A 12421-nucleotide genomic window follows, 5' to 3' on the forward strand; every position below is an offset into this window, starting at 1 on the left:
GCTCAGATTGCATCTGCACCGAGTCTGCAGCCCCCTCTCTAATTATTAGTCAAGTTACTGTATAACTGGTTAGTTGTGTAGACAATCAAAAAATATACAGGAATTATTTCTTGAGGAGGCTAATAATACTGACCCTAAATAGTTTATATATATATATATATATATATATATATATATATATATATATATATATATATATATATATATATATATATATATATATATATATATWTWTATATATATATATATATATATATATTATATATATATATATATATATATATATATATATATATATATATATATATATATATATATATATATTGAAAACTGCTTTTATTCAAGAAATAAACTATAAGAAATAAGACTTAATATGACCCCAGAATGATTATTTTGGTTTTATAGGAAATACTGTGAAAATTTCCTTTTTTTGTTATAGATGGCTTGAAAAACATTATTTTAAGTTAATGGGAGGGCAACTGGGCAACACGGTGGCGCAGTAGGTAGTGCTGTTGCCTCACAACAAGAAGGTCACTGGTTCGAGCCTCGGCTGAGTCATTTGGCATTTCTGTGTGGAGTTTGCATGTTCTCCCCATGTTTGCGTGGGTTTCCTCTGGGTGCTCCGGTTTCCCCTTAAAGTCCAAAGACATGCGGTACAGGTGAATTGGGTATAGATAAAACTGTCCGTAGTGCTTGTCTGTGAATGAGTGTATGGATGTTTCCCAGTGATGGGTTGCAGCTGGAAGGGCATCCGCTGTGTAAAAACATGTGCTGGATAAGTTGTCGGTTCCTTCAGCTGTGGCGACCCCAGATTAATAAAGGGACTAAGTCGAAAAGCCTTGATGTACATGAATGTTAGACATGTGTTTTCCTACTACACTGTTAGACCTTACCGGGCGTTTTTACAGTAGAATACTGGCAACACTGTTGCCAGTTACTCACCGTAAAAGTTTGGTTACAGTAAGTAACTGGCAACAGTGTTGCCATTTAATTACTGTAACTGAACCATTACAGTGAGTGGCTGGCAACAGTGTTGCCAGTTAATTACTGTAGCTGAACCAATACAGTGAGTAGCTGGCAACAGTGTTGCCAGTTATTTACTGTAACCGAACCATTACAGTGAGTAGCTGGCAACAGTGTTGCCAGTTAATTACTGCAATAGAGCAGTAGTGGTAACAAACTGGAAACTGCGTACAGTTAATTACTGTACTGTAGGGTTACAACTCACAGCATTATACTGCATACACATTAATAGTATGTTATAGCCTTACTAAAATTAATTAGTATTCTTACCTGTTATTAAAAATAGAAGGCGTACAAATTTAGACAAATGTATTTTATGGTTTTTGCAGCAAACAAATATACAACAGAAAATGTATAACAAAATTAAGAAATCAGCAGATATAAATATCATCTTACATATTACAGGTCTGCACAGTAAGGCTGCGGTCACACTAACAATTAAGCATGCAAAATTCTGTCATACGGCACTGCGAAAAGTAGTGGGATTAAACAAAATAATTAGAGATTGAAAAAGCAAGCGACTGGTCCATAGTTTAAATTTTTGTTCAGACAGGTCATAATTTGATCTTTGATTGGTCTCAAGCAATCACATGATGTGATTTTGCAGGTCAGAGAACTCCAAGCTTGAACTTTCCAATGCTGCGAACAGTGAAATTTTTCGCATGAGCTAGCATTCCAGGTCTGCAGCATTCACATGCGTATGAATGGAAGTCTAAAGGGAGAAAAGTGCAGTGTGACTGGGACTTTAAGCTGTAACTCTAATTAAACACACCTGATCAAACTAATTAAGGCTTGTTAGAAATCTACAGGTAATGTTGAAGCAGGGTGTGAACTAAACTCTGCTGCGCTGCAGTCCTCCAGGAACTTGGAGTTTGACCCCCATGGTATATAGCATATTTTTAAAGCAATTGGCAACATTTATCACAAATACATATCAAATAAAAAAATGCACGCATGCGCACACACACACACACACACACACACACACACACACACACACACACACACACACACACAGAAAGTGCTGCAGTAAAATGTGTTTCTCTCTCCTCAATGCTGACCATGCAAAAAAAAAAAAAAACTAAACAGCAAAAAACACAAAATATTTATTTTATTTTTTAAAGTTTCAAATAATTAAAAAATAAGCATATGAAAACACACACATACTATCAAATCCAAAGGATCCAATCTTTTATTGTTATAATTATTATCTACTTTAAAATCTCATGACCACAAACTTTTCTATTGTTTCTAATATAAATCCATAGGTGGAAACACTGCTCTGAAAAATACTTAGCAACAAACTCACAACCTGGGACCTGACAGTGGAGCTTTTGTGTGTGGATAGTTATTTGTATCATATTTTTTGTGATTCCCTGTAATGATTTCTGTGCACATGTTACCTTACTGAGGTGATGGAATTTATTGGTTTTTATGTGCATAAACTTTTAGCATCTGTACATTATTGCAATATGCAATATCCAATAAATAAATATACTTAAAGCGAGGAGAGGCTAACTAGCTAACAATGTAGCTATCAAGTACACAGTTCAAGATAACAACAATATAACTTAAAACACAGCCTTATTTTAGAAACCCTCAAAAACATTAACACATTTTACTTACTTATTGTAAATTCTTATTTAAAGCCTAAAACATCAGACTCTACATCTGAATTGATAGACAGAGAATAGAGCACACTCAGCAGTAAACAAATCAAACACCTGACTCCCTTAAAGAGCCAGCATTTTCTGAAAACTTTTTCTAATACCTTTGTGTTTAGAATAAGACAGTCTGTGGGAGTGTGGTGAGGCCTAAATCATTGTCTTCTGCCTTTAAAATGCACGTCTCTATAAACAGCAACATAAAGCTTCAGAGTAAATGGGACAGTAATGGTTGAACAGTAATTTGCCATTTATTGTCACAGTACATAAAGTAAATTAGTGTAATTTATCCTTTGCATTACACAATTCTATACAAACTACTCCTTTTACAGTAAAACACTGTTTCCTTTCATTACAGCAAAACACTGACTATTTTGCAGTTATTTACTGCATAATCTACAGGGTAAGCGTGCAGTTAAGCTTTAACCCTAATTAAGCACACCTGATCAAACTAAATCTAAAGGTAGTGTGTTGAAGCAGGGCTGGAACTAAATTCTGCTGGGCTGCGACCCTCTAGTAGTTTGACACCCCTGGAGCATAGCATATTTTCAAAGCAACTGCCTACATTTATCACAATTATGCACATATTGTTTAATAAAAACAATTAAAATATGAAAACTTCATCCATAGGAAAAAAAAAATTATAATAAATAATCTGATCCTCATGTCGTTCCAAATCTGTAGTAATAATAAAAAAACACAAAAATGACATGATTAATACATTTTTTTAGGAAAGCCTTTTTACTATACTGTTAATGCCACTTTTACTTACTTTAATTGAAGTTTTCTAAACAAATTCATTGAGTCTCTGCAAACATGTATGTATGTGCTGTTTAAGATATATATTTTTTAAATAACACATTTCTACTAGTCATTTATGTAGCAAAATACTAATATTCAGTTGAAATGGCAAATTAAAAGCTGAACTATAGGTTAAATTAGACAAATTAGACTAATTATAGAAACGTAAACAAAGTTATAAGAATTATTATGACAATTTCTTTGCTCTGTGTGAATATTTTTGCCTTTAAATGCATTTCATCCATATCTTATGCTTAGCTTTTAATGATCTCTGTGGCATTGGTTGACTCCTGATACTCAATGTTAAAACATAAAAGAAACCAAAGAAAACACATGACTGCAGTGAAATTCAGCTTATTATCAATGCAATTTCCCACTCTCCCCTCAATACTGACCATTCACATATCAAAACTGAACAGTAAAAACATATAAATATATAGAATTATATAATAAAAATAAATAGCAACATAAAGCATCAGAGTAGATGGGGCAGTAATGGTTGATCAGTAATTTACCATTTATTATGACAGTAAATATCTGTAATGGGTACATAGAGTAAATTACTGTGATTTATTCTTTGCACTACAGAATTTCATACAAATCCTGCTTCTTTTACAGTAAAATACTGTTTCCTTTCATTACAGCTAAACACTGGCTATTTTACAGTTATTTACTGCATAATCTACAGTAAGGGTTAACAGTGTACAATACAAAGTTACTTGTCAAATAAACTAAAAGGGGAAGATTATTTTGAGTTTAGGTTATTTAATTAGCTTGTTTATGAAGTCTGCAGAGTGATGCATGTAAAAAAAAAATAACTTTGAATAATTGTTTAAGTAGTTTATGATGTTTGTTAATGTGTGCCCCCTTAAAGTACAAGCTGCCACTGCCGGACCCCCCAGTTACTTTGGTCTAGAACCACCACTGCTAAAAAGGGATGGGGGGAAAGATCAAATTTGCCAATTGCGCTTAAATTTTCTTCTGAATATATAAGTATATATACAAATACATTCCTTGTTTTTATAAATGTAATGAATAGGAAGTCTCCTAGGTGAGGATATGCTGTGGTAAATGCTTAAATAGTACTGTTCTCAGCTTAAAAAGGAAAGATTATATACATTTCATCCATTCATTCAAAGAAAACTGCATTTTGAGGGAACTAATAATGCAATATTATACAAGTGGGTTACTAAGTGCAAGTTTTTGAAAGTGATACCTTTATTTTTTCTGTGTAAACTACCATGATGTGAGCAGGAATTGTTTTAACAGTGTTGTTACAGTTTAAAAAACTTCACAAAACACAAGGAATATCGGTAACACTTTACAATAACAATAACAATACATGAATGATGATGTGGTAATATGTGAACTAAACATTACTTTATTATGGACTAATGATGATTTAATGCATGTGATAATCATGAACTAACTTAAATATGAGTCAAGGTACAGGAGCTGACACTAGGGCAGTATCTTTATAAAAAGTACATATTTGTACCCATAGAGTCCACAGTGGTACCTCAAAAGTGCATATTAGTGCCCAATGTACCCAATAGGTACCTTTGAGGTGTCATTATGGACCCTTTAGATACAAATATGTACCTTTTAAAAAGGTACTGCCACAGTGGCAGCTCCTGTACTACATTAGTTCATGCTAATTTTACCCATCATGAACTCATGACATGTTCATGTATAATTATGTCATGACTTTACTTGGAGAGGCACATCATCATTAACCCATTCTTAACTACTCATGGGCAGCAGGGTGGCACAGTGGGTAGCGCTGTCGCCATACAGCAAGAAGGTCGCTGGTTCGAGCGTCGGCTGGGTCAATTGGCATTTCTATATTCAAAGACATGCGCTGTAGGTGAATTTGGTAAGCTTAATTGTCCTTAGTGTATGTGTGTGAAGGAGTTTATGAATATTTCCTAGTGATAGGTTGCAGCTGGAAGGGCATTCACTGCGTAAAATATATGCTGGGTAAGTTGGCAGTTCATTCCACTGTGGTGACCTCAGATTAATAAAGGGACTAAGTCAAAAAGAACTACTCATGGACTCCTTATGCACTTCCGTCTTATTCAGTTTACACTGAATGCCAATAAAAAATGTGTTCTTTGGACATCAACATGAGCAGTTTAAACACAGGAGTGATGAGTTGTCAGGGAGGAGTTAATGGTGATGTGACCCTCCAAGTAAAGTCATGACATAGTTTTACATTAACAGCTCATGAGTTCATGTTGGTTACACTTTGCTTAAACTTAAATATTAATGAACACATTAACAACATGTACTAACACGTAATTAAGGTAGTCGTCAGGCCCGTATTGGCTAATCGGGAGGACTGGGAGAATTTTTGGCCGCGAGGGCTGGTGTTTCTAGCTGCTTGCACTCTCAGCAGTCACACTTTTTTTCATTTATTTGACCATAGCCTCACTCTTTTTATTCATTATTTTGCCCCATGAGCAAAATGCAGCCTGCAGGGTAGTGATGATGTAATTATTATTCTGGCCATATGAGTGGAACAGTGCCATTGTGGTCCAGTGGTCAGTATGATGTTTTATGATGCCGTCGATCTGAGTTCGATCTAGAGATCTGCGCGGGACTAAATTTTGAATCCCGCTCCCGCCTGCACCCGCCAGGTTTAAGCCCGAACCCGACCGCTCCCGCTTATATTAAGCACTTGTTGTCCCGCTGCCCGACCCGCCACGTTTTCTACCCGCCGTGCCCGATCCCGCTAAAGAGCGGGGGGAGAACAAAACCGAAAATTACCCAGTTATACAGTCCAGACAGCCTATAACAAGCTGTCTGCATAAACACACACGCACAGCACCAAGCACACACACACAGACAAAGCTCTCTCTCTCTCATTCGCGCGCGCGCCCGCCCACTAACGCCCTATTCACACGGGGCGTCAGCGTCAACGCTTCCTATTCACTTTGAATGGGTGACGTCAGGCGTTGCCGAACTGCATTGTGGATCCGTCGGCGACAATTCAGAAGCGTTCCTCGCTGCAGAAGTTGGGACTAGCTCAACTTTTCAAGCGCCGACGGAAGCGTCAGCCAATCAGATCGCTGTATGCAAATACACCAGCTCAGACAGTGGCCTATTGCTGACTGAATTTTATTGGCTGACGCTGCTATGACGATTTCAGCTCCAACTTCAGACACGCCTTCAGTCAAGCGTTGACGCTGAAGCCCCGTGTGAATGGGGCGTAACACACACTCATAAGCACCAAGCACACACACAGGCAAAGCTCTCTCTCTCTCATTTGCGCGCACACACACATCTCTCATTTGCTCGTGCGCATACATACACACACACACACAGCAACAAACAAGCTAAACACAGCATCGCGCTATTTCATTTACACACATACATAAGCATGCTCACTCGGGAGTCGGGAGCGATATTGCTAGACAGCCCGCTACCGTCCCAAATTAAACCCGTTACCGACCGCTCCCATGATTTATTCGGAAATTTATAGGTCTGCAGGAATGCAGACCTTTAGTTCGATCCTTACCCGAATAACTCTATTTTTTTTTTTTTTCATTTTTATTGTTAAGACATATAAAACTGTAAGGTTGTTGAACATTTGAAGTTCTAAAGCAGCTGTTTTCTTGAAAAAGACGTGATAAGACATGAAAATTGAATTGGAAATGACCTTATTTTAATATAGTCAGTTGTGAACTGAGGTGGCTTGAAGGCTTGAAAGGGCTGAAAAGGAGTCCCACTCCGGCCCTAAAAGTCGTTATTCACACATGTACTCTTGTGACTCATTTTGCAGATAAAGTTAGTTCATGATTAATACGCGCCTTAACCATCATTAATTCATAATAATGTTTCGTTTACATATTAGCACATCCTTATTTATGTACTATTATTGTTAATTGTTACCTGAATATCTTTTATATTTGGAGAACTTGGTTTTTTTGGACTCTAACCCTAAAGTTAACAACCAGGGCCAGATTACCATAAGGGCTAGGTGGGGCTGAAGCCCCAAGGCGGGGTAAGGAGGGAGCTACTGATTGGCTGATGAATTAATTTTTACCATGATGCAGGAAACGCCTCTTTGCATTATGCTTTCGAATGCTGATAATGTGGTGTTCTTTCGGCTCTCTGCTGTTCAAAAACAGTGATGCTGCTAAACTTTGGCTCGGAGAGGCTGTAGCTTAATTAGAGTTTTGAATTTCCCTGTTTAGTCCTCTGTAAGGGTGATCAGACGTCCCATTTTTTTCCCCAGGAAATTTCCTTATTTCAGCTCTACTGTGAGAACGGTCCAATATAGGACAACTAAGTGCATTGTAGAACTCAAATTAAAATGTAAACAGAATCCTTTATTAACATGCATAGAAGAACCACTCAGTGAAGAGTTCTGAAAAGAAGCACATGTAGGTTCTTAGACTGAAGCTCTATTGAATTGCTGTAAAGAACTTTTTTTTAGAATGTAATTCTAAATTTGCTTGTTCTCCCCATGTTTGCGTAAGTTTCCCCTACCGTCCAAAAGACATGCAGTATAGAATTAATTAAACTAAAACTATCTGTAGTGTACTGGCTGTGAGTGTGTGTGAATAAGAGTGTATGGATATTTCCATACATTCCATTCGATTTAAAATTTTTAGTAGTATACATGCTCCACTGAATCAAATTCATGAATGTATTTAAATTACATCAAATTTATTAATAAAATGTATGTTTTCAGTGTTTTGAGGGACATTTATTGACAATTTAGAGGTTACAGTAGGCCAAACTATACAAATTATGTGTCTAAATTTGCTTTTTTGTAGGCTATATAAACACCTATTTTACAAGAAACGTGTTTTGTGAATGCTTGAGATGTCTATCGGTGCTGTAGAACTGCCATTGTCAGACTGCTGAATGATATTTTTCCTAGCATTGATTGGTGTGATTGAATGCATTACAGTGGTATGAACTATTGGGGGAGGGGTCAATTGTATATTCATTATATATTTTTTTTAATATTAATATTTAAGAAAACTAATATTGAAGAAAGCTATTTAATATCTATTAAAGAGCTGACCACCCTCATACATCTTGTTTTGATGTCCTTCAGGGGGGATCAAGCGTTAATTAGGGGGGTCAATCCTCCCCAAACCCCCTTGTAATTCCCACCATGGATGTTTCCTAATTCTGGGATGTGAATGGAAGGGCATCCGCCACATAAAAACATTTGCCAGAGTAATTGGTGGTTCATTCTGCTGTGGCGACCCCTGATTGATCAGGGACTAAGCCGAATAGTGAGTGAGTGTTAAATGGAGCAATCAATGGCAATTCAGAACCTTTAAGAGTGTAAAATCCAATAAAATGAACACATATGACCAAGAACTGGCTCAGTGAGCTGCACACCATAACAAATCCACAGATAACAGCACCATTCAGACTTTCTTTAACAATAGGATGTGATAAAAGACTAGTTTTCTGTTTGTTCATGTGACATTCAGCATAAAACCTTTTAATGCAACGTTTGCCATACTGAAAACCAGTCTTGTTTTATAGGCCTGCATTACACACTGAGTGAAACAGTCACACTTTCATTTTTATATCAAGACAAAAATATGAATACATGTATAATATGTAATGTGTAACTTTAACAGACTGATTAATTCATTTTCCTTTGGCTTAGTCCATTTATTCATGAGGGGTCACCACAGCGGAATGAACCGCCTGCTTTAACAGATTGCTTGTAATGAAAATAATGACATACTGTTAGGGCTGCTATAGTGTACATTAGTATGGAAAGTATGTTTCTGTGAACGCAGTCCTGCACTCATCCACCTGTATAGCCTGACAACATTATTAACAGCCTTTCCTGACATTTACAAATGGTTTCCTGTGGCCTCACAGGGTGAAGTGGAGATGCTTTCTGCATGTCATTACTAAACAAGGAGATGTATATACGTGAAGCTCAGAATTACAGTATTGACAACTTTATTTGATATATTGTAAATGAATCCACTTGTTATTAGACTTTAAGATTATCTCAAACCTTTCTAAACAAGTTGATCTCTCAGCTGAATGTTCTTCTCCCCTGATGCTGCTGAAAGAGTCAACATGTCGAGTGTATAAAAGGCAGTGTGAGCTGTGGCACATCTTTAACAGTGAATGTGTTTCAGTGACGAGCCGTTCACAGCTGGTGAAGACACATTACAGTAGTGTCTTAAGTAATCTTTATCTGTTGTTTTGCATCTATTAAACTTCATATGAGGAAAGTCGCAGGAAACCATACTCACCCAATGCTTCACAATGAATCTTACAGCAGTGAACCAAACTGATATGTGCGAGGACTACTCGTGTCCAGAGAGATCTGTTTCTTTATCTGTCTATGTGATTCTGTATGTGGCCGCAGCAGCTGTGGCTCTTCTGACCGTGTGTGGAAACCTGCTGGTCATCATATCTGTTAGTCACTTCAAGCAGCTCCACACACCTGCCAACATCCTCATCCTCTCTTTGGCTGCGTCTGATTTTCTCACTGGAGTGTTTGTGATACCACTTCATTTGTCTTTGGTCATTGAATCATGCTGGACATCTAGATCAGTCATGTGCTTGGTTTTTAAAGTTGTGAATTTTCAGGCAACAAGTGTTTCTGTTCACACTGTGTCTTTAATAGCTGTCGATCGCTTCTTGGCTTTGAGTTTTCCCTTTTTTTACTCTGAGAAAATCTCACTGACTGTGGTCTGTACAGCAACTCTGCTAAACTGGTTGTTTTCATTCATTTATAACTTCACTCTTCTGTATGTTAATGGAAACTTCACTGATGTTGTGTGTCCAGCAGTGTGTTTTGCCATCACAGATGGGATTTCATCAATTATTGATCTCCTGATTGTGTTTGTAATGCCATGTATACTCATTATAATATTATACACTCATGTATTTGTCATTGCTAAGAAACATGCGACTGCTATAAGAGCCCTTCAGGTTCACAACAGCACAGAATCCTCTAAGAACAAAATCAGCGACAAATCAGAGAGAAAAGCTGCGATGCTGCTGGGGATTCTGGTCTTTGTGTTTCTCCTCTGTTTGCTGCCGTATTATATTACAGCTTTAGCGATACCATACAATAGTGAAAACACACTTCAAATCAGAGATGTTGCTGTGATATTTTTCTTCCTCAACTCCACCATTAACCCCATCATTTACGCTTTATTCTATTCCTGGTTTCAAAAAAGCATAAAGTTAATTTTCACATTTAAAGTCTTTCATAAAGACTCCTCGCTGATGAATGTGATGTAAGTCACACAATTAAAAATAAACGACTCCCTTCAGTTTTCCTGTTTTCATAATACATGCATTATTATGTTTTGCAATATAGTACTAAACATTAGCATGAAAACATATATATTGTTTTCATTTTATCCCAGTGTACTGTTTATATTTTCAATTCCTTCATGTCACATGAATGCAATCTTAGTTTATATAACAAACTAAATGGTAAAAAGCAAAACAGGTCAAATATGAAGTGAGTTTTGAAAGACAACCATTGCAGCTGATCCATTGTTTACATTATAAATCAAGTTAATAAATTATATTTGTATAAATAAATTTGTTGTAAATGTGTATAGCATCCTATGATTTAAAACAGTATGTCTGCTTAAATAAACAATAAATTAAGTAGACACCACACATGACTTGATATCACAGGGTTCATACGGTCATGAAAAACCTGGAAAAGTCATGGAATTTTGACATGGCATTTTCCAGGCCTGGAAAAGTTTTGGAGAATCTGAAAAACCCATAAAGTTTTGGAAAGGTCATGGAAATTAGTTTAACAAATATCTGTATACTTTATGTATAGTTGTCTTTACTTCTTTTCTGTCCATGGCCAAACACATGCTCTCACATTATTAGTGCTGCATTGTCTACATAAATTTTACATAGATATAAAGGTTCCTTCAAACTAAATAGACTGTTGCATGTATTAATATATGCTGTAATGAAGGTGCAATGTTTTACTTATTATTTACTTAGTATATATATGTGACCTTTATACTTCACTCCCGAACCCACTTCATTCACCCTTCAGCAATACACACACACTGGACTCGGATGAGGAGGATTTTATTTTGCCCTGCACACAGAGCAGTAACAGTGAGATCAACACGGTTTAATTTAGCATCCACATCCACAGCAGTTCTCCCTAACTCTGCTGCAGTCTATACTGAAAGCTTATATTATTATTATATAAAACAAAGACAGAAATATAAAAATACAGAAAATGCGTAACTAATATCACACATTTAATACCTTAACACAAAATATAATAGAAAATTACCTGCACACAGAGCAGTAACAGTGAGATCAACACGGTTTAATTTAGCATCCACATCTAAAACACATATAAAACTCTATTAGCACTTGCTGTATAAGCACATGGGGGAAAATATCAAAATTATATTAAAAGTATCAAAATCAAACAAATATGGCAAGAAAACCCACTCTGTCGATCAATAAATGTATATAAAGTGTGATAGACTTTTAAAGCTGCATCCAATCAATCATTTAAATTATATTTTTATATTTTAGTGTGGAGCTAACACAAACCCGACTCACCCACAGCAGTTCTCCCTAACTCTGCTGCAGTCTATACACAGACTCTGTGCGCAATAGCGCCACCGGCGAACTAGCAGGAACTGCACTCCCATTAAAGCAGGATTTAATACTGAACTATTAACATGGTATATACTTATTTCGTTACATATACATATACATTACATTACATTACATTGTTCTTGTTATATATGGTTTTACATAATATTTTTAGTCGGTTTGACTAATGTAAGTTGAGATTGTACAACTTTGTTTAACTCAGCTGAGCAATTTAAGGCAGTAATATGTTTTTTTTTTTTTAAGTGCATACAACACCAGTCAACAGCCAAGACATTTGGGTAAGACAAAGGTTCCCATAATGGTTCATTCTG

The 12421-nt window shown here is 36.4% G+C and overlaps 1 protein-coding gene across 1 annotated transcript; it reads left to right on the top strand.

Moving 5' to 3' along the window:
- The first annotated feature begins 9749 nt into the window (after positions 1–9749).
- On the top strand, positions 9750–10736 carry taar14b (trace amine associated receptor 14b). The gene has a single exon (NM_001082884.1). The coding sequence runs from the start codon at positions 9750–9752 to the stop codon at positions 10734–10736; it is 987 nt and encodes a 328-aa protein (NP_001076353.1).
- The last annotated feature ends 1685 nt before the right edge of the window (positions 10737–12421 follow it).

This window comes from Danio rerio, chromosome 20 (assembly GCF_049306965.1).
Source record: "Danio rerio strain Tuebingen ecotype United States chromosome 20, GRCz12tu, whole genome shotgun sequence".
NCBI classification, from domain to species: Eukaryota; Metazoa; Chordata; class Actinopteri; order Cypriniformes; family Danionidae; genus Danio; species Danio rerio.

Excerpts from the sequence above, each read along its gene's own strand:
- taar14b (NM_001082884.1), top strand. The coding sequence starts at position 9,750 with ATGAATCTTACAGCAGTGAACCAAACTGATATGTGCGAGGACTACTCG.